The 22286-nt window shown below is 44.9% G+C and overlaps 1 protein-coding gene across 1 annotated transcript in view; it reads left to right on the top strand.

The window, feature by feature from the left end:
* The window catches only part of TDRD9 (tudor domain containing 9), a 117786-nt gene extending 96723 nt beyond the window's left edge, over positions 1–21063 (top strand). Inside the window, exons 29-36 of the mRNA XM_007455589.1 lie at positions 983–1138; positions 2313–2383; positions 4345–4454; positions 5008–5104; positions 6336–6474; positions 12394–12512; positions 19635–19707; positions 20962–21063. Coding sequence (XP_007455651.1) covers positions 983–1138; positions 2313–2383; positions 4345–4454; positions 5008–5104; positions 6336–6474; positions 12394–12512; positions 19635–19707; positions 20962–21063 — 867 coding nt within the window. The remainder of the gene's footprint in view (positions 1–982; positions 1139–2312; positions 2384–4344; positions 4455–5007; positions 5105–6335; positions 6475–12393; positions 12513–19634; positions 19708–20961) is intronic.
* The last annotated feature ends 1223 nt before the right edge of the window (positions 21064–22286 follow it).

The raw sequence follows: 22286 nt of genomic DNA, 5'->3' as shown, positions 1-22286 counted from the left end.
GAGGTCTGTGGTGCCCTCGTAAATGTCTTCTAGTTTCTTTGAGACCAAATTATGGTGGTCAGGTGCTGTTCTTGTTGGTTTCTGATTATGGAGCTGTTTTTTTTTCTTGGAATGAAGATTAGATGTGAAAATGTTCTCTGTTTGGGGATTTTTAAAAAAATGGATTCCAAGATTTATCTCCTTAAGGAAAGTAATTATATAAAATATTAGTTTCAAGTATTTTGAACATTTCAAAATGTCTTTCAGCTGTTTCTTTCAAAATCAGTTCTGAAGCTATTTTTCTTGATCTGAAGGTTTGAGATGCCACATTGAGGCTCATGTTGAAGGTGGTTTGTTTTTCCTTCTGTAATTTCTTCTGGGGGTGAGGTGCTGAGTTGGGCAAGGGACAAACAAGCAGGAAAACATCACTGTAGAGCTGGCTGGGTTGTGTTTCCATGTGGGAAAACACTTCCGGGGATCCTGGTAATATTCCCAATATGAAACTGACATTTTTTTTTTTTTGCGGTACGCGGGCCTCTCACTGTTGTGGCCTCGCCCATTGTGGAGCACAGGCTCCGGACGCGCACGCCCAGTGGCCATGGCTCACGGGCCCAGCCGCTCCGTGGCATGTGGGATCCTCCCGGACCAGGGCACGAACCCGTGTCCCCTGCATCGGCAGGCGGACTCTCAACCCCTGCGCCACCGGGGAAGCCTGAAACTGACATTTTGTATACAAAAAATTATTTTTCTCACTCTTTTCAGTTCTTTGATGGCTGAAAGGTAGTAAAGGCTAATGAATTGAGCCTAATTTAATGCATTCTGTTTTATTTCTTTTGTTTGAATTTCAAAATATACTTGAGAAAATTATCTTTTGACACCTTAATAATCTAAAGATCACCTAAGAATAAGGTCATGCCTATGAAGTACTTTGATTAACTTGGAATAAAGTGCTTTTAGTACTGGTTTTCCTTTTAGCAAAATGAACTTTTCTTATTTTGTTCAGCAAAGCCATGAAGTTCTCAAGGGTCTCTTTTCCAAGTCAGCAGAATATGTGACAGACATGTCCGTGCCATCCCCCTTGAAAGACGACAAAAAGTATCTGATCCGGATTTTGTTAGAGAGCTTTTCTTCCAATAAACTGGGTAACCCAAACTGCAAGGTAATTTATAGGAGTTATTTTAAAATACAGTTAAAATTTTTAAAAATCATTCTACATTTATAAGCTGAATTGTAGCTAGTAGTCATGATGGTTTTTTCTTTACTGTTTTTTTAATTAATTTATTTTTGGCTGTGTTGGGTTTTCGTTGCTGTGCGCGGGCTTTGTCTAGTTGCGGCGAGAGGGGGCTGCTCTTCGTTGCAGTGCGCGGGCGTCTCATTGCTGTGGCTTCTCGTTCTGGAGCACGGGCTCTAGGCACGTGGGCTTCAGTAGCTGTGGCTCGCGGGCTCTAGAGCGCAGGCTCAGTAGTTGAGGTGCACGAGCTTAGTTGTTCCGCGGCATGTGGGGTCTTCCCGGACCAGGGTTCGAACCTGTGTCCCCTGCATTGGCAGGGGGGGTCTTAAACCACTGTGCCACCAGGGAAGCCCCATGACTAGTTCTTTTTTAAAACTAACCTTTCCAAAGGCGATGTTTAGTGAAGAAAATTCACAGCCTGAAAGTTGAGGATTATGTTTTATTCGGCAGCCTTTCTGAGGACTTGAAGCCTGGGAGGCAGCCTCTCAGGTAGCTCTGAGGGACTGCTCCGAAGAGGTGAAGGAGAAGCCAGGATGTATAGGAATTTTGCAACAAAAACCAGGCAGTCGGACGGCAGGCAACAGTTTTCAGTCACAGCGACCAGTGCTTGTCTGTCAGAGCAAGGGGAAGCACAGTGTGTGGGCTTTTGAGAACCAGTGTCAAGGCTTAGCTTCGTCCCTTGGAGGTGCTCTAGTCGCTTGGCCAGTTTGGAGGAGGGCTGACAGGGACTCACTCTTACACTGCCCCAGCCTTTGGCTGTGTGGTCGTAGACCTGCTTATTTAACTGGAATAGTCTGCTGCCATGTAAAGAATACTTTCACTGGAGTATTTGGCAGTGTTTCCTTTTTTTGCCCAAAGTATGTGTATGTATTTATATATGTAGAGAGAGGAAGGTTAGCGAAACCATGGAAGGAATCAGTTGCATCCCAGAAAAATACCTCCTTTAAGGCATTTTTCTCCCATTAAATCTTGAAGATGTTATGACTGACGAAGGTGTAGCTTTTTTCTTTTTTAAAACTATGAGCTGGCTTTTGGATTTTTTAAATGTATGTGAAGTGACATTTTACTTACTGGTAACATCTTGGATATTTTATGTGTACAGGCAATACTTCATGGGCCTTTTAACCCTTATGAACTGAAGTGTCAGAGTCTGACCAGAATATCCAAGTTCAGGTATGATTAACTTAAGTTTCCCATGAAGTTTTTTTTCTCTGGTCCTCTTTTTACAGAGCTCATCAGAAACTAACTTTTTTTATACCTGACCTGTAGGAATGTGTTACTTTTTCTGACTCCTTCCAGCTTCTCCACTAGCTCCAAATCTGCGGTTCCCGTTCTCTCTTATGTGAAAGCCATTCTGTATAAGACATGTTGGAGTATCTTTCATCAAAACCTTTGTTTTTTCTGTTCTTATGTAATTGTTATACATTCAGCAGGTCTGTGAGTGCCCCCTGTGTCCTGGGAGCAGTTGGGGAGAACAGTAGTGAACAAACACAGTTGGTGTCCTCCCCCAGATTATGGGTCCAGTGGGCAGAGGGTAGGACAGAGAAAGCCACTTATTTCAAGATAGGTTGATGAGCGTCTTGTTAGGGGCCATGGAACATTACGAAGGCATCTAAGAGGGGCCCCTGTCCACAGTCGGAAGGCCGTCGAGATTTTCCAGGGAAATCTGAGACCTGAAGCCTGCAGAGGAGTTAGACCAGGAGAAGTCCAGCTGTCAGGGCAGGCAGGGCGAGGGCTGGGTGGTGAGGGTCCCAGCAGCAGGCATATGGGCCTTGGGTCACCTCTGAGGAAGTGGAGGGAAAGTGCAGGGGCTGCAGAGCCTCACGAGCCACGTGGGAAGCCTCACTGTGCACTTTATTTTTTAATATTTTTATAAATTTATTTATTTATTTATTTATTTTGGGGTATGTTGGGTCTTCGTTTCTGTGCCAGGGCTTCCTCTAGTTGCAGCGACCGGGGGCCACTCTTCATAGTGGTGCGCGAGCCTGTCACTGTCACGGCCTCTCTTGTTGCGGAGCACAGGCTCCAGATACACAGGTCCGGTAGTTGTGGCTCACGGGCTCCAGAGCGCAGGCTCAGTAGTTGTGGTGCATGGGCTTAGTTGCTCTGCAGCATGTGGGATCTTCCCAGACCAGGGCTCGAACCCGTGTCCCCTGCATTGGCAGGCAGACTCTCAACCACCGTGCCACCAGGGAAGCCCTGTGTGCACTTTTTTTTTTTGCGGTACGCGGGCCTCTCACTCTTGTGGCCTCTCCCGTTGCGGAGCACAGGCTCCGGACGCGCAGGCCTAGCGGCCATGGCTCTCGGGCCCAGCCGCTCCGCGGCATGTGAGATCTTCCCGCACCGGGGCACGAACCCGTGTCCCCTGCATCGGCAGGCGGACTCTCAACCACTGCGCCACCAGCGAAGCCCCCCTGTGTGCACTTTAAATGGTCACTTCGGCTACAGGGTAGACCCTGGCTTCTCAAAGTCTCCTCCAGGGCCAGCAGCAGACGCATCCCCAAGAGCTTGTTAGAGATGCAGGGCTCAGCCCCCCCGCCAGACCTTTCGAACCTGCATTTTCACAAGCTGTCCAAGTGCTCTGTGAGCACTTTAAAGTGTGCAGAGCCCCAGCATGAAGGATGCTCAGGTAGGCGCAGACCTCTGAGGCTGCTCACACTGTGCTCCAGAGCAGGACCACCGTGGACCGTGCCGAGTCCACGATAGGAGGTGCAGAAGTGGGCAGCTTTGTGAGAGCTTTCGGTGTGGACCCAACAGGCCAGTGCCTGATTAGAGTTGGTGATGGGGGAGGAGCGGGAGTGAAGGGTGCCCTGCTGGGCTCCGCTGAGAGGTGGAAGGGGGCAGGTGGCCACGGCATGGAGGTCTGGGGTGCAGGTAGAGGTTCGGGCAGCGTCAGCACGTGGGTCCAGGGATGGCTGGGATCACACGAGGGGTGGAAGAGCGAAGGGGGTGGAGGACCAGCCCCAGGGCTCCAGCGTGAGGAGGCTCAGTGCAGACTGGGCCGTGCTGTGTTGCGCTTGTTGGGCCTGTGTTTGCGTGTTGGACTGTCTTTGAAATGTGTTCCTCGTGGGTTTGGCATCACTCACTGCCTCTCTGGTGGAGGAGCAGCCGTCTCCCGACAGCTCTCCTTTCAGGCGTGTTCGGATTGACAAGGAGAGCATCAACTCTGTCATCATCAGCGACAGCCCCGAGGACCTCCACCAGAGGATGCTGGTTGCAGCTTCCCTTTCGGTTAACGCCACCGGTGAGTGAAGGCCTGCTGTCCCTGCGGTGTTCCTCTTCTCTTTTTCCCCTTGACTCCAGTTCCCGGAACAGTTTGTCTTATAATCAGTGAACAGCCTCACGCCTGTGTGCCATGTTTTAGACTATTTCCTGAGTGCATTTGGCTGGTGGGAGTTTAAGAACTGGAGCATCATCACCTTTCCCGCTGTGCAGGGATGCGTGGATTGATTCCTTGATCATCCATTCATTCCACTGTGCTTGGCCACGAAGGAGAGCAAATCCAAGAGCTTGGCCCAGGGACAAACCCGGTAGCCTAAGGAGGAGAAAGGAAAGGCAAGAGTAACCAGACAGGACGGGTCCCCAGACGGGGTCAAAGCTTGAGCCTTAGGATAAAGGGTTCCTCTTGGGGTGCTGTGGGGAACGACACCAGGGAGCACTTCTCTGCTGGGGCACATCTGTGGGGACAGACCCAACACAGGGAGGGAGGCCTGAGGACAAGGAGGAGTTGTGGGGAGGGAAGGTGGCACACTCATTACGATGCGCCCAGCGCTGCCCTTGGCTGTGACCGTCCGCAGGGTCCACCATGCTGCTGAGGGAGACCTCGCTGATGCCGCACATCCCCGGCCTTCCTGCGCTCCTCAGCATGCTGTTTGCACCAGTCATGGAGCTCAGGTATGGGGTTCTCCCTTGTCTTGTCCCCAGGCTTTGGTAAGATGCGAACCCAGTGGGAGAAATGGGGCCCCTCCCTCCTTTTGTAGAGAAAGCGCTGATGGAAAAGTGTCCTTGGCAGGTCTGGAGGCCGGCCGCGCCTCCCCCAGCTTCAGTGTGATTGAGGGAGGCGTTATGGTTATTTGCGGAGCTACCCTGAGACTCAGTTTAGAAAGAAGCTCAGAGAGCTGACAAGGACATGCAGCCTCACACAGGAGCGTGACTTGAAGTGGGGCAAAGGGGATCAAAGTGGAGGTGGAGTTGAGGCCCAGCATCAGCACCGCGCTGATGGACGTCCTGTTGTTAATGGGCTGTGGTTGTGACACCAAGTCTCCTGGCACTGGTTGTCAGTGGGAAACCGTGCCCGTCCCACTCGCGATGGTGCCACGAGGTAAGACTGCAGCGGTGGCTCTTTCTCGTGCCAAGATCAGACAGGAACTCCTAGAGGCTTTAGTAAAGAGAAGTGTGTCAGTGAGCAGGGCTCGCTTTTTTATTTTTTAATTAATTAATTAATTAATTTTGGGCTGCATTGGGTCTTCATTGCTGCGCGCGGGCTTTCTCTAGTTGCAGCGAGTGGGGGCTACTCTTGGTTGCAGTGCATGGGCTGCTCATTGTGGTGGCTTCTTGTTGTGGAGCATGGGCTCTAGGCACGCGGGCTTCAGTAATTGTGGCATGTAGGCTCAGTAGTTGTGGCTCACGGGCTCTAGAGCGCAGGCTTCAGTAGTTGTGACACATGGGCTCAGTTGTGGCTGGCGGGCTCTAGAGCGCCAGCTCAGTAGTTGTGGCGCACGGGCTTAGTTGCTCCACAGCAAGTGGGATCTTCCCGGACCAGGGCTCGAACCTGTGTCCCCTGCATTGGCAGCCGGATTCTTAACCACTGCGCCACCAGGGAAGCCCCTCAACATTTTCTAATAACCTGTAAGGGAAAGGAGTCTGAAGAGGGATACACACACACACACACACACACACACACACACACACACACACACACACACACACACACAGATTGCTGTGCTGCACCTCTGAGACTAACGCAATATTGTAAATCCGCTATACTTCAATAAGTAAATAAACATATATATACTATCTATATATAGAAAATAAACTCAGGCTGCCCATTCAAAAAAAACAAAAACAAAAACCCAGCGGCTTAACAATTTTGAAATATTAACTTTCCTCAAAACTTTTCATTTAGACTTGATCGAGATGGCAAATGCTATACTGGAGTCCTCTGTGGTTTGGGGTGGAATCCAACTACAGGGGCCCCTCTCCTGCCGGAGCATGACGTGGAGCTCGCATTTGACGTGCAGTTCAGCGTGGAGGATATCATAGAGGTAAGGCTGCTGAGGTCATCATAGAGTGGCAGCTGCTTCTCGCTCTCGTTTTGCTGGTACAGCCGTTTAGCAATAGGAGCTGTGTCTGACGCCGTGCTTAAAATGCAGGCGCACACCTCTGGTCCTGGAGGTGCTCGCTCTCCCTTGACCTGCCTGTTTTACTTTTCTGTGCGAAGTTGCTTCCTGACAGGTGGTGCTCTCTGGATTCTCATTAGGTGCCTCCCGGCACAGTAAGCCTTCCTGGGCAGTAGAACTGAACAGCAGGCAGCAAGACTGCCGTGCGTGTCTACCCAGGCCTCACCCCAAGTCAGCACCAGCTGGACATCCTTGCTAGTTCCTGTTGGGGACTGAGGAAAGTCCTGCCCCACTCGGTCCTTTCCACACACACGGTGGGGGGCTTGCTGGGCTGACCCTTGGGTGCAAACTCGACTCTGCAGCGGAAGTACCTATGCTGGTCTGGGACCAGATCAGTGCACAAGTTAAGGCTGACCATTTAGAGACTTGGGTGACAAAGTAATTTTATAGCTTTTGAATTTAATAATGAAAAATTTGGGCTTATGTTTTATATGCTTTTGTTTTTGTATTTCATTGTTGAAGTAACTCTGTTCTCTTGCATTTTACAAAATGAGAAGCAAAGCTGGTCTTTCAGGACAGCTAGTTTGGAAGCAGTCCTCCAGACTGCTAGAAGTTCCGTGGAGTCGCTGAGGTTGGCATAGCTGTGCAGGAGGGGGTGGGGTGGGGGAGGGGCGCTGGGCGAGGCCTGCGGGCTGGTCCTTTCTCCAGGGGGCATGTGGCTTTGTTGATTGAACTTGACTGCTCTTTCATAAAAGGGGCTTTGGGGCTTAAAAGTGCTCCTTAGATCATAGACCTAGTCGTGAAATGTGCAGCTGTAAAACTTCTAGAAGTAAATACAGGAGAAAATCTATATGACCTTGGGTTTGGCAATGAGTTTGTAGATGCAATGAAGCATAATCTGAAAGAAAAAATTGATAATTTGGACTTTATCAAATTAAAACCTGCTCTGCAGAAGACCCTGTTAAGAGGATGAAAAGACAAGCTACACACGAGGAGGAAATATTTGCAAATATGTATCTAAGGAAGGACTTTTGTTCATAATGTGTATTGAACTCTTAAAACTCAATAAAATAAGCAACTAAATTAAATATGGAAACCAGTGAAAAGGTATTCAACATCATATGTCATTAGGAAAATGCAAGTTAAGATGTCAGTGACGTACCTCTGCAGACCTATTAGAATGGCTAAAATCCAAAAAACTGAAAATACCCAGTGCTGGCAAGGATGTAGAGCAACAGGAACACTGTTACTGCTGGTGGGAGGGCAGAGGGGGGCTAGTGTTTTGTGGAGGATAAGGTTCTTCAAAGTTGAACATACACCGACCGTAAGAGCCCGGAGTCCTACTTTTAAGTATTTATCAAAGAGATTTGAAAACTTACATCCACATAAGACCTGTTTGTGAATATGGATTGCAGCATTCATAATAGCTAAAAACTGGAAGCAGTCAAGATGTCCTTCAGCAGGGGAATGGACAAACTGTGGCATAGCCATACAGTGGAGTACTCTTCAGCAATAAAAGGGAGTGAGCAGTTGATTCATGCAACAACATGAGTGAATTTTAAATGCATGTTATTAAGTGAGAGAAGCCAAGACTCAGGGGCTACAGATGGTATGATTCTATTTGTATGACATTCTGGAAAAGGCCAGACTGTAGGGACAGAAAACAGATTCGTGGTTCCTGGAGGTGGAGGAGTGATGGACCACAAAGGATACCACAGGGACTGGAGAGTGAAGGAGCTGCCCTGTGTGTGCTGCGGGGGTAGATGCATGGCTCTGTGTGCTTGTCAAAACCCTTAGTCTGACTACCAGATGTAAAATAGATAGCTAGTGGGAAGCAGCCGCGTAGCACAGGGAGATCAGCTCGGTGACTTGTGACCACCTAGAGGGGTGGGATAGGGAGGGTGGGAGGGAGACGCAAGAGGGGGGGATATAGGGTTGTATGTATGTATATAGCTGATTCACTTTGTTATACAGCAGAAACTAACACAACATTGTAAAGCAATTGTACTCCAATAAAGATGTTAAAAAAAACAACAACAAAAAAACCCCCAAAAAATCCCATAGTCTGGGGCTTCTCTGTTGGTGTAGTGGTTAAGACTCCACGCTCCCAGTGCAGGGGGCCCGGGTTCAATCCTTGGTCAGGGAATTAGATCCCACGTGCATGCTGCAGCTAAGAGTTCGCCTGCCACAACTAAGGAGCCCATGTGCTGCAACTAAGGAGTCCACCTGCTGCAGCTAAGACCTGGTGCAACCAAATAAATAAGTAAAAAAATAGTTTTTCCCATTTTGCAAGATGGCGGGTGAAAAGGCTGAGAAGCCAGATACTAAGGAGAAAAAACCTGCAGCCAAGAAGGCTGATGCTGGTGGCAAAGGTTAAAAAGGTGAAGCAGATGAAGCAGGGGAAGCCCCGCTGCAGCCGAAACCCTGTCCTGGTTAGAGGAATGGGCAGATATTCCCGATCGGCTATGTATTCCAGAAAGGCCTTGTATGAGAGGAAGTATTCAGCAGCTAAATCCAAGGTTGAAAAGAAAAAGAAGGTGAAGCTTCTTGCTACTGTCACAAAACCAGTTGGTGGTGACAAGAATGGTGGTACCCGGGTGGTTAAACTTCACAAAATGCCTAGGTATTATCCTACTGAAGATGCGCCTTGAAAGCTGTTGAGTCACTGCAAAAAACCCTTCAGTAAGCATGTGAGAAAACTGCGTGCTGGCATCACTCCTGGGACCATTCTGATCTGCCTCACTGGGCGCCACAGAGGCAAGAGGGTCATTTTCCTGAAGCAGCTGAGCAGTGGCTTGCTACTTGTGACCGGGCCTCTGTCCCTCAATCACGTTCCTCTGCGGAGAACACACAAGAAATTTGTCATTGCCACTTCCACCAAAATTGATATCAGTGGTGTGAAAATCCCAGAACATCTCACTGATGCTTACTTCAAGAAGAAGAAACTGCGTAAGCCCAGGCACCAGGAAGGTGAGATCTTCGACACAGAGAGAGAGAAATACGAGATTACAGAGCAGCGGAAGGTTGATCAGAAAGCTGTGGACTCACAAATTCTGCGAAGAATCAAAGCTGTTCCTCAGCTCCAGGACTACCTCCTCTCTGTGTTCGCTCTTACAAACGGAATTTATCCGTTTTATTTATTTAGTGTTCTAAATAAAACTTCTAGTATTTATTTATTTAGTGTTCTAAACTTCTTACAAAGAACCTAATTAAATAATTGGGTCCAAAAAAAAAAATAAGTAAAAAAATAAATATTAAAAAAAAAAACATAGTCCGTGCCCCGTGAAAGAGTGGAACTCTGATATATGCAGTACACACACACACACACACACACACACACACACACACACACACACACACACACCCCCCAACCCCGACTAGGATTTGGGGGATAATTGCATTGAAGGGGGTGAGGGGAAAAGGAGCTTTGGAAAACACTTTTGACTGGAAATGGTAAGGCTACTGTCTTCTACTTGGTAAAGTTGTTTCTCATGGAGTGCAAGTTAATTCTGAAACTGTGTGTTACTGGGGTTGAGCAACAGAGTAAACGGATGCAGGAGCCAGGTTTCTTATTACTGAACTTAGAGATAGACTTAGAAAGGAAGGCTAGAGCACACCCTGTGTGACAGGGTGACTGAGAGGCATGGTTCAGTAGGAATTCATGTTTAACTTACTGCATGCAAGTAAATTACGTGTGTATACATGATTTCGTATGCGTGCACCAATAACCTAGCTCTCTGAGCGCAAGAAATGATGACACCCCAGTAGCCGTGAACAAACCCAGGGCCCAGGTTGCGGCTTTCTGATAGGATTTTCCAATAAAAGGAACCAGGGCTCCTTGGAGAAATGGGCAGAGGAAACACAGGATGAGCCTGGAGCTTCTTGTAGAGCCAGGAAGTAAAGAAGCACTCAAGAAACAAAAGTATGCAGCCTGTCACAGGGACGTGGGAGGCCAGTGGCCAAGGTTGGAACAGAGCAACAAAATAAATCATGGGGTATTGGGTTATAACTCACAGTGTCCAAAGGGTGTAAACAAGTGATTGAATAAACAAATGGGGACGAGGAGACAAATCTTCCACTCAGGAGAATTCCCAGCAGTGCCCAGGAGGTGGAGCTTAAACCTCCCCTGTTCCCTCCTCCCCGCTTTGAGAGTGGACTAGACTTAGTGACTGGCTTCCACTGAGCCTGGCAGACGCTGCCTCGGCTAAGTGGCCAAGGCCAGCATCACCAGTGATCTGTCCTGGCGATGGCACACACGTCCTGACGGGACGGGATGAGAAGGGCCCCCACCTCTGTGGGGTTCTCCCCAGAACTCACCACCCCAACCTAATCATGAGAAAGGCGTCACATAAGCCCAGACTAGGGGGCATCTCACAAAATACCTGACCAGAAATCAGAACTGTCAAGGTCTCAAAAAACAGGAAAAGGCTAAGAAACTGCCCTGGACCAAAGGAGACCGGGGAGACGTGACAACAGGTGCAGTGTGGTGCCCTGGATTGGGTCCGGGGATAGAAAGAGGACGTGAGTGGAAAAGGTGGTCAAATCCACATGGAGCCTGGACTCCAGTTAATAGTGACGTGCCCAGGTCAGCCTCTCAGTAGTGACAGATGGACTGCAGGTGGAAGGCGTTCGCGTCCGGGAGGGGTGCATGGAACGTCTGTTCTGTCTTCGCTGCTCTTCTTAAATTTCAGATTACTCAAAGCAGAAAGTTCATTAAACACTATGGCACAGGCTGGAACAAAATATGGCACATTGTTGCTCTGGGGGCACTCCTCAGGCTTCTGTGGGAACGTTGCAAACAGGGCGACAGCAGGGGCCGAGAGGGGCGGAAAGGGTGAAGGGGTCAGGTACATGGTGACCGATGGTAACTGGACTTACTGTGCAGTGTATACAAGCACCGAATTATTCTGCAACTAACATACTGTCATGTACCAATTGAACTTCAATTGAAAAAACACACACAAGGGACTTCCCTGGTGGTCCAGTGGTTAAGACTCCTCCTTCCAATGCAGGGGACGTGGGTTCAATCCCTGGTCAGTGAACTAAGATCCCACATGCCACGGGGCAACTAAGCCCATGTGCTGTAGAGCCCGTGCACCACAACTAGAGAGAAGCCCGTGCTGCAGCAAAAGACCCCACGTGCCTCAACTAAGACCTGATGCAGCCAAATAAATAAATATTAAAAAAAAAAAAGGAAGAAAAGACACACACAAAGTGAGAGGAACATATGGTCCTCCCTCGGTATCTGTGGGAGATTGGTTCCAAGACCCCCCTCAGATACCAAAATCTGCAGAAGCTCAAGTCCCGTATATAAAATGGTGTAGTATTTGCATATAACCTGTGCACACCACCCATATACTTTAGATGATCTCTGGATTACTTATAATACCTAATACAATGTAAACCCTATGTAAATAGTTGCCAGTGTATGGCAAATTCAGGTTTTGATTTTTGGAACTTCATGGAATTTTTTTTTTCCTGAATGTTTTTGATCCAAGGTTGGTTGAATCCACAGATACAGAGGGCTTACTGTGTATGTGATACAAGTAGATTTTGAACAGTGTAACCCCATGGGTTAAACTATTAAATTTTAGAATAGAAGTTTAAAAAGTGTGCTTTTGCACTGAAAAGTCTGAACCTTCCTTGCTGTTTTTTTTTGTTATTGCTTCTTAAATTATTGATAGTGGTTGTTGGTGTTATTTGTGTCATTTTGATAATTTCTTCCAGAAACCATACTGATGATAATCTTGAAAATATGAAATCTGAATGCTTATGAATTATTTAAATGTGGAGTCGAATTCAATTATAGAAGAACCATATGAGTACGTTGCCATTTATTTACAGATTAATATTCTCAGAGCCGCTATTAACAAGCTAGTGTGTGATGGACCAAATGGATCGATGTGCCTTGGGCCAGAAAGAATCACACAGTTGCAGGATAATGCTCGGCAGAAACTTTTAGGGTGAGTTCTGTGATGACAAGTTTTCTTTCTTAGCTGTCTAGATTGTGAACGCCTTGAATTGTTTATGAGACGTGATAGACTGATCCTCTGATGCGGGGCAGCAGCTAGAGGTGCCAGACGGAGGCACCAGCCACCTGTGTCCTGATTGTCAGCCAGGAGCCAGGCAGCAAGTAGGGGCGGCTTGAGAATGTGATAAAGAGACCCTTTCAAATGGCACACGCAGCTCGGAGGGAAACCACAGTGGGCACCTCAGGGGCAAAGGGAGGGAGGGGGCCTGGGCTGTAGAGGCTGAGAGGCTGTGTGGAGAGGACCAACTTACAGGAGTGGGCCCCGCTGTCGCGCTTCCCTCTCCCCCTCTGACACTTGCTGGGCTCCCCGTTGGCCAAACCCAGTCCGAATCCCTAGGACAGGGGCTCTCGTTGGTGCAGCCCGTGAGCCCAGGTCAGCCTGGACAGCTCAGAGGAGGCTGAGAAGGGAGGACAGACATGGGGGAGGAGCAAACAGAAGGCTCCCAGCACATCCAGTCCTGCGTGAGAACAGGGAGCAGTGGACACCTTTCAGAAAGGTGTTAGATAAACAGAGCTGCCTTAGCCATTGTGATAAAGGCTGAAAATATTTTTACGTGAACTTTGTGTTGAAGTTTAACATACATACAGTGCACAGGTCATCTCAGTGTGTTTGCACGCAGTGAATGTGCCATGTGACCAGCAGCTGAGGGAAACCGTGTTATAAAACATAAGAAGTGCTCATAAAGCTAAAAGAAATCACCCAAAATGCATATGGGAAGGAGCGACAGGTCACCAAGTTGGCAGATGCTCCCTGTTCTTACACAGCTCTGCTCCCAACAGCACAGGACGCCTTCTTGCCAGGAAGGACCAGTCACCTGGTGCTCCTTTGCCTCTCCTTATCCCCTCTCTCTCCACCCCGGACGAGGGTGGCCATGTCCTGACTTGCTGTGCTCTGGGTAGGTGGGGGTTAGGGTAGCAGTTCAGTGGTTTTAGTAAGTCAGCAAGTGGTGCTAACCATCACCACAGCTCAGCTTTACGACAGTTCTGTCATCCCCAAAAGTTCGCTTATAAATACCTTAGAACAGTTGTGGTGATAGTCATACAAATCTATAAATTTACTAAAATTATTAAATTGTGTACTTAAAATTAATTAGTTCATGGTACGTACCTCAATAAAGCTGTTTTTAGAAACACAAGTTCTTAACGTTTGTCAGCAACTCCTGTTCCTACCCCCACTCGGGACAACCACTGAGCTGCTCTTGGTCTCCATAGATTTGCCTTCTCTGAAAATTTTATATAAATGGCATAATGTTTTTTTTTTTTTAAATCTGGCTTCTTTCATTGAGCATAATATTTTTGAGGTTCATCCGTGTTGTAACATGTTTGTTCTTTTTAACAACTGAATAATACTCCACTGTTCGTGTATGCCACATTTCCTTTATCCATCCATTCACCAGTTGATGAAATGTTTGCATTGTTTGCAGTAATTGGCTGTTATGAATAATGCTACTATGGAAAGTCATGTAAAGTCTTTTGAGTGAACATATATTTTCTTCTCTCTTGGGTAGATATCTAGGAGTAGAATTGGTAGGTTGAATAGTAAGTTTACGTTAATTTTTTAAGAAATGGACAAACTGTTTTCCAAAGTGACTCGCATATTACATTCCCACCAGCAACATATGGCAGTTCCAGTCTCCTCACATCCTTGCCTGCACCTGGCATTGTCAGTGTATTTTTTGTTGTACTTAATCTAGTGGAGTTATGGTAGTATCTTATTATGGTTTTAATTTGCATTTCCTTAATAACTAATGATATAAAAGATCTTTTTATATCCTTATTAACCATTCATACACCTTTTCTGGTGAACTATCTTCAGATCTTTTCCCTGTTTTGTAATTGATTTGATTGTCATCTTATTGAGTTGTAGAAATTCTTTATAAATGCTGGCTAAAAGTCTCTTCCGAATATGCAATTTGCAGATACTTTCCCCATTGCATAGCTTGTCTTTTCATTTTCTTAATGGCATATCCTAAAGAACACATGTTTTTAATTTTGATGGTGTCCACTTTAGCTTTTTTAAAAACTATTTTATGGTTTGTGCTTTTGGTGTTACATCTGAAAAATCTTTGCTAAACCCAAGGTCACAGAAGAGCTTTCTTTCTCCTCTGTTTTCCTCTAATTCTTATATTTACTTATGGTACTAAGGTCTTTGATCCATTTTGAGATGATATTTGTATATGGTGTGACGTGTAAGAGTCTTAAAGTTCATTTTTTCACACATGAACATCCAGTTGTTACAACATCATTTGCTGAAGAACTGTCTTTTCCCCCTCTGAATTGCCTTGGCACCTGTCAAAAATCAGTTGGCCATAAATGTAAAGGTTTATTTTTGAACTTCCTGTTTTGTTCTGTTGATTTATGTCTGTCTTTAATAGTAATTCTTGAAATTGGGTAGTGTTAGTCCTCATATTTTGTTTTTCTTTTTCAAAGTTGTTTTTTTTACTCTTTTAGATCCTTTTACTTTCCATATAAAATTTAAGATCAGCTTGTCCATTTCTACACCAAACCTTGCAGGGGTTGTGATGGGGTTGTATTGAATCTGTAGATCAGTTTGAGGAGAGTTGCCATCTTAACGGTATTGAGTTGTCCAATGCACTGAGCTGGAATGTCTGTTAGATATCCTTTAATTTCTCTTAACACTTTTGATGGTTTTCAAGTGTGCAGTATTTTGTTAAATTACTTCTATTTTAGTCTTTTTGATGCTATTGTGAGTTTAAATTGTTTTCTTTAGTGTTCATTGTTCATTGCTAGAAACGAACAATTGATTTTTTTTTTTTTTTTTTTTTTGCTGTACACGGGTCTCTCGTTGTTGTGGCCTCTCCCGTTGCGGAGCACAGGCTCCGGATGCGCAGGCTCAGCGGCCATGGCTCACGGGCCCAGCCGCTCTGCGGCATGTGGGATCTTCCTGGATCGGGGCACGAACCCGTGTCCCCTGCATCGGCAGGCGACTCTCAACCACTGCGCCACCAGGGAAGCTCGATTTTTATATATTGATCTTTTATCCTGTGATCTTCTTAAACCTGTTTGTTAGTGCCAGTAGTTTTTGTAGATTCTTTAGGATTTCCTACATACAGGATCATATCTATGAATAAAGACAGTTTTACTGCTTCCTTTCCAATCTGTACGCTCTTAATTTCTTTTTCCTGTTTTATTATACTGGCTAGAACCCTCTTTATTGAGCTGAATAGAAGTGGTGAGAACATACATCTTTGCCTTGTTCCCAATTTCGGGGAGAAAGCATCGTTTTTCACTACTAAGTATGTTAGCTGCAGGTTAGCTGCAGGGTTTTTGTAGAGGCTCTTTATCAGGCTGAAGGAGTTCCTTTCTATTCCTAGTTTGCTGAGAGCTTTCATCAGGAAAGAATGTCACATTTTGCAAAATGCCTTTTCTGTGTCTGTGAGATAATCATGTTTTTTTTTCTTTGATTTGTATGGTATATTACATTAATTGCTTTTTGGTTGTTAAAACTAGCCTGCATTCCTGGGATGAATTCCACATAGTGTGTAATTCTTTTTATAAATTTGTTTTATTTTTATTTATTTTTTAAATCTATTTTTATTTTTGGCTGTGTTGAGTCTTCGTTGTTGCGCACGGACTTTCTCTAGTTGCAGCAAGCGGGGGCTACTCTTTGTTGCAGTGTGCGGGCTTCTCACTGCGGTGGCTTCTCTTGTTGCGGAGCTCTAGGCATGCAGGCTCAGTAGCTGTGGCTCGCAGGCTCAGTAGTTGTGGCACAGGAGCCTAGTTGCTCTGCGGCATATGGGATCTTCCCGGACCAGGGCTCAAACCCGTGTCCCCTGCATTGGCAGGCGGATTCTTAACCACTGCGCCATGAGGGAAGTCCCTATAAACTTGTTTTATGGCAAACAAGTTAAAGGTTTTTAATAGGTTTTTGCTAAAGATTTTTCATCTGTGTTATGAGGGTTATTGGTTTCACGAGATATCACAAGTTTTCTTGTGATATCTTTGTCTGATTTGGTATCAGAGTAGCACTGGCTTCATAGAATGAGTTAGGAGGTGTTTCCTGCTATTTTCTGAAAGAGTTTGTATAAGATTGATATTTCTTTAAATATTTGATAGAAATTACTAATGAAATCATTTGAGCTTGGACTTGGCTTTGTGGGGAGATTTTAAATTACTAATTTCTTGTGTTTTAGGTCTGTTCAGATTTTCTCTTCTTAAGTCAGTTTAGCTTAGCTAAAGTTTATTAATTCTGTTGACCCCTTTAAAGAACTAACTGTTGGTTTTGTTGATTTTTTTCCCCCCCTAGTGTTTATCTTTTTTCTGTTTCATTGATGTCCACTCTCATAATGATTATTCCCTTACTTCTGATTGCTTTGGGTTTAGCATGCTCTTTTTCTAGTTTCATAACTTATGAGCTTAATTATTGTTCTGAGACCTTCTTTTCTGTTACAGACGTTTAAAGCTATACATTTCTCTCCATTACTGTTTTTGCTGCGTCCCATACTTCTTGATTTGTTGTATTTTGATTTTTATTCTTTGTAAAATATTCTCTAGTTTCCCTTGTGATTTCTTCTTTGATGGGTTGTTTAGAAGTATATTGTTTAATTTTCAAGTATTTTGGGATTTTTCAACTTTTTAAAATGTTGTTGATATATAATTTATTTCTGTGTAGGTATTATACATACTTGGAATGATTTCAGTCTTTCACAATTTCTCTTAAAATTTATCGAGACTTCTTTTATGGCCTGACATACAGTCTTTCCTGGAAAATGGTCCATGTTCACTTGAGAAGAATGCACGTCTGTTGTTGGGTGGGGTGTTTTGTAGATGTTGGGTAGATTGAGTTGGTGTTCTAGCACTCACTGTCTTTGTTGGTTTTCTCTCTAGTTCTGTGAATGTTGAAACTGGGATATTAAAATTTCTAACTAATTATTGAGTTATTTCTTTTTTCAGGTCTGTCAGCTTTTCTTTTATGTCCTTTGGGGCTCTGCTAGACACATTTATGTTTATAATTTTTGTATCTTTCTGATGTATTAGCCCTTTTGTCATTATGAAATCTCTCTTTTTATTCTAGTAATATTTCTTGTTTTAAAGTCTATTTTGTCTGATATTAATATAGCTACTCTGGCTTGGTTTTGTTACTGTTTGCATGGCATATCTTTTCCTATCCTTTTACTTATAACCTATTTGCATCTTTGAATTTTTAAAAATGATTTTTCTGCCCTATTCCTGCTTTCCTCTCCTTTGGGACTCCCATTTTACATGTGTTTGTGTACAATTGATGTTGTCCCACTGGTCTCTGAGGCTCTGGTCATTTTTCTTCAGTCCTTTTTCTCTCTGTTGTTCAGATTAGTTAACTTCTATTGATCTATCCTTAAGTTTACTGATTCTTTATTTGTCCATCTCACACCTGCAGATTTTGGTCTCCTACGTAAGGAATTTTCCATTTTAGTTATTGTACCTTTCAACTCTAAAATTCCTCTTTGGTTCTGTGTATGGTTTTAAATTTTTATTGAGATTACCTTTGAGTCATTACCATCATATTTTCCTTTATTTCTTTAAACATAGTTTGCTTTAATTCTTTGTATATACTTGCAGTGACATCTTTAAAGTCTTACCTGCTAAAACCACATCTGAGTCCACTCAGTCAGCTTCTGTTGGCTGTTCTTTTTTTTATTCCTAAGTGTGGGTCACACATTCCTGTTTCTTCACAAAATATCTCATAATTTTTGCTGAAAATTGGGCATTTTAGATAATGTAGTATATTAATATAGGGTTTTGATTACTCCCTGCAGAATTCTGCAGAATCAAGTTTCCCCACCATGTTGTAAGGCCACTAATGCCTGTTTTTTTAATTCTTCTTTTTATTTTTCAGCCTGGCTCGTTAGGGGTCATCCTTGTGTCTGCATTGCTTAGTGCTCAGCCAATGATTAGTGAGAAGTTGTGCTTAAATACCTAAGTCGTTAAGGCTTCTGCCCTCTGCCGGTGGGTCTCTGTGTGGGTCAGATAGTGCATCCAAAGTTCAGGCAGTTTTGAAATCTGGCTTTTATTTCTTGCCAGGGCTTTCCTGTGCGTGCATGCCACCTTCCAGTCGGCCAGGGCTGTGTGGCAGGCCAGGGGCCTTCGTAGGTCTCCGCTGCACGTGTGTGTGCAGCTTCTCCGTCAGCTAGGGAATGTGTGGTGAGCCCGACTAGCCTCTGTGGCACTTGTTTCCAGGATCTCCCTCTTGCATTTCTGGATTGTCAGCTGGTCTGCTGCTGGCCCCAAGCAGGACCAGGGCCGAAGGCTCCCAGAGCTGTTGGCTTTCTCCACTTATTTCCTACTGAGGCTGCCATTTTTACTGACAGTGCTGCCTGGCATGAGGGTTTTTACCCTCTGCTCCAAATCAAGTAAATTCAGTCTGGCAGTGAAGATGCCTGTTTTCACCCTGGGAACACTAGCGTGCCAGGTTGAGCTGGTGGAGTGGGCGTGAGTGGTGGGTGGGAGTAGCCCCAGGCATGAATTCCACAGACTCCACTGTTGTTACCTGGAGTTCAGCAGTTTTTCATGAATGAATGCTTCTGAATTTGCTTTTGGTTAATATCCAGAGTCTTCAGGCATGTTTTTTGGACGATTTTGTCTAGTTTTATAGTTGTTTGGGGGTGGTGCAAGAATATTTGCAGACTTCTTTACATTCTTATTGCTAGAATTCTCTATCTCTGCCTTTTTAAGCTGATGACATTTCCAACTTGTCATGGCTGCTTAAGAATAAATGGTATAAAAGATCCTCTTACATTTCCTAGAACTTGACTCAGTAACCCAGGCGATGTGTGGTAACGGAGCAGCTCCACTGGTTACTAGGGGAACACAGAAAACAAGGGTCAGTCTTATAGACCCACGCTGCTCCATTTTTTTGGTTTGTTTTTGAATGTATAGGGGGTTAAAATATTCTCTGATCATAATTACATAAATTTTGACCTTTAAGAAACTTATTTGACTTACAATTCTCAGGGAAAGTACATAGGATTTAAATCTCGTTTTAAAAATCACAGTAGTGTTTTCAATTACTAATGTATAATTAAGGTGACTTAAACTCTCTTTTTTTAAATTTTAGTTTGTTCTGTCCATTGAAACCAAGAGAGAAGATTGTTCCTAAGTGGCATGAAAAGCCATATGAGTGGAATCAGGTGAGTGAGAAATAGGTGGCCATGTGAGCAGCCTACCACCAGGATTGATGGGAACAGAACTCTTGGTGGATTCAGGGGCTCCAACAGGGTTGGTGGAGGATGCCCGGGGAGCAGAGGGAGCCTGGCGGCAAAGTACATGGTTCTTTGTTTAACAGGGCAGGGTCACAGGCCACACAGGCTGTTTCTGGATAGTATATGTAATGTCTTGGTAAAAAATTAGACCTCAGGCTAATTATCCTTTAAGTTTGGATAAAACAGGTATGAATGTTTGGATTAGCTTTTAGGGTGCATTGGTTGTTGTTGGAGTGGCTTGGAGACATCCACCTTCTCACTGTGCCCTCACATGGCAGAGAGAGTGGTGTCTCTTCTTATAAGGGCATTAATCCCATCCTAATCCCATCATGGAAGCCCCACCGTCATGACCTCATGTAACCTGAATAACCTCGCAAAGGCCTCATCTCCAGATATCATCACATTGGGGATTTGGAAGACACAATTCAGTCCATAGCAGTTGTGAAGTAGGGCACGGCCCATATGGGGCACCTTGACGTTTCCTGTCTGTAAGATTTAGAGTAAAATCAGGAAAGGAACTCAGGGAGGAATTTGAAGCTTTAATCCTAGGGCCAAGGATGTCTTTATAAATAAACCAGCTGGGGCACTAGTTCCTCATCCCCTTGGCAGTGGAAGTAGGCTACCACCCCTGGAGATGGTGTTTTCCCACTGTGAGTCTGGAAGTTACTTCTGCTGCAGAATGTTCCTTCTCTCCATGTGCTCCATGACTGGTTTCCCCCGTTAGAGCCCTGAGGACCAGTCCCTGGAGCCAGCTCCATCATGTGCACATAGCTGTGCCCCAGCCACCTCTCCTACAGCCTCCACGGGGGTGTTTGAAGCTAATAGCAGGGCTTAATTTGAAAGCAGAATTTCATTCTGAGGTTGATGTGGTTTAGAAAACTTACATGCTTTAATGCCTCTGTTCACGTTTACTGTTCACAATTACATAGGAAGGAATGTATGGGAGATTTTGGGGTAAAGATTGCCATATGCTTAGGATGAATTTAAAGATGAAATAGCAGATATACAGTATTTATTGTTGTGAGAATAGAGAAGCATTCTGTAAATATTTTTGGAAAATTAAAAGAGTAGTTTCTGCCATCTTATGTGTCTATGTATATGTGTGTGTATAATTTTATTTGTTTTACTTTATGTCTATAAAAGTCCCATTGCAGAGCCTGACTGTTCCTTTTGCCCCGATAGGTTGATCTGAAGCTGGTGATGGAGCAGGCGGACCGGGAGAGCAGCAGAGGGAAGAACACCTTTCTGTACCAGCTGCACAAACTGATTGTCCTCAGTTCCTAGACGGGACACAGGCTGTACCCAGCCCTCCTGGGGGCCACGGAGGCCTGTTAAAGGCTCCACCTGCAGGCTGCCTCCTCTGTGCACTCTGTCTGAAAGGCCTTCTCGGTCCCAGTTCCTTTCCTCTTCGGGTGGTGGCTGGAGAGTGGTATTTCTGTTCAAGTGAAAGATTGGGAAAAGTCTAGTCTTTTCTAGAAACAGAAGATCACTCTATTAATAAACATTTTGAGAAAAATTATTCTGAAAGAAGGCTTCAGTTGGAAAAAGAGCTGTATTTTGCTTTCAATTTACTAAGGTAAATATAAGTGGCTAATTTTTCATGTAAGGTTCTAGAACATGCTTGTATGTTCTATTTTGTTACAGTGATTTAAACCTGGGGCACAGGAGAAACCAGGGCTCCCAGTGTACCACAAGGGGAAAGCTGTATTTTTTTCAAAACCATGTGGCATTTTCTAATTTTTTTCCATGAAGGAAAATACCTAATTTTGGTAAAACTACTTCAGTTTTGTATATTTTAGGTTTCTACTTAAGTTAAATTCTTAGTCCACATTTTGGAAATTAGAGAGATTACCTGGTCACTAGTATATCTATGTTAAAACAATAAAAACATTAGACTAAGTTTGTTTCTGACAGTTATTAGTCAGAAGAGATTAAAAGGTATTTCATTCTGAAAAAAATCCAAATTTCTAAAACTGATAAAAGAATATAGACTTCTTTTTAAAAGTCAACTTTTGTCAGACAGGGTTTCACCAGAAAAGCAGAGCCACTGTAAATGCAGCAGTAGATGAGATCTGAGTTAGCTCTTACACAAATGAGATCTGAGTTAGCTCTTACACGAGTGTGACAGAAGCTGGAGTGAAGGTCTGGAAGGGCCAGTGGGCGGATTGGAGAAATGGTCCACCTGAGCCGGCTGCTTACAGGCAGACAGTTTGAGGCTTGTGAGAGCACACATATTTGGTCAGCAACGTGGGGTCATGACCAGGAGCTCATGTAGAGAACTCGAAAACCACCCCGTCTAGGGGAGCTTCTGTAAAGTGGGGGCCCGGGCAAGTGCTGTGCTGGCAGCCAGGAAGCCCACTGGATGCTGAGTGTGCTGGCAGCAGCGGCTGCGCCTGACCCGACCGTCTGAGCACATGGCCCCCACTTCACCTGTGCCCCAGTCTTGCTCAGCTGCTTCTGAGGCAGCTCAGAGCAGAAGCGTTCCAGTGGGGGGTTTCTGGGGAATG

This window comes from Lipotes vexillifer, unplaced genomic scaffold (genome assembly GCF_000442215.2).
Source record: "Lipotes vexillifer unplaced genomic scaffold, Lipotes_vexillifer_v1.1 scaffold584, whole genome shotgun sequence".
NCBI lineage: Eukaryota > Metazoa > Chordata > Mammalia > Artiodactyla > Lipotidae > Lipotes > Lipotes vexillifer.
Note: the sequence above shows the minus strand (reverse complement) of the source record. Positions and strands in the feature narration are given on the sequence as shown.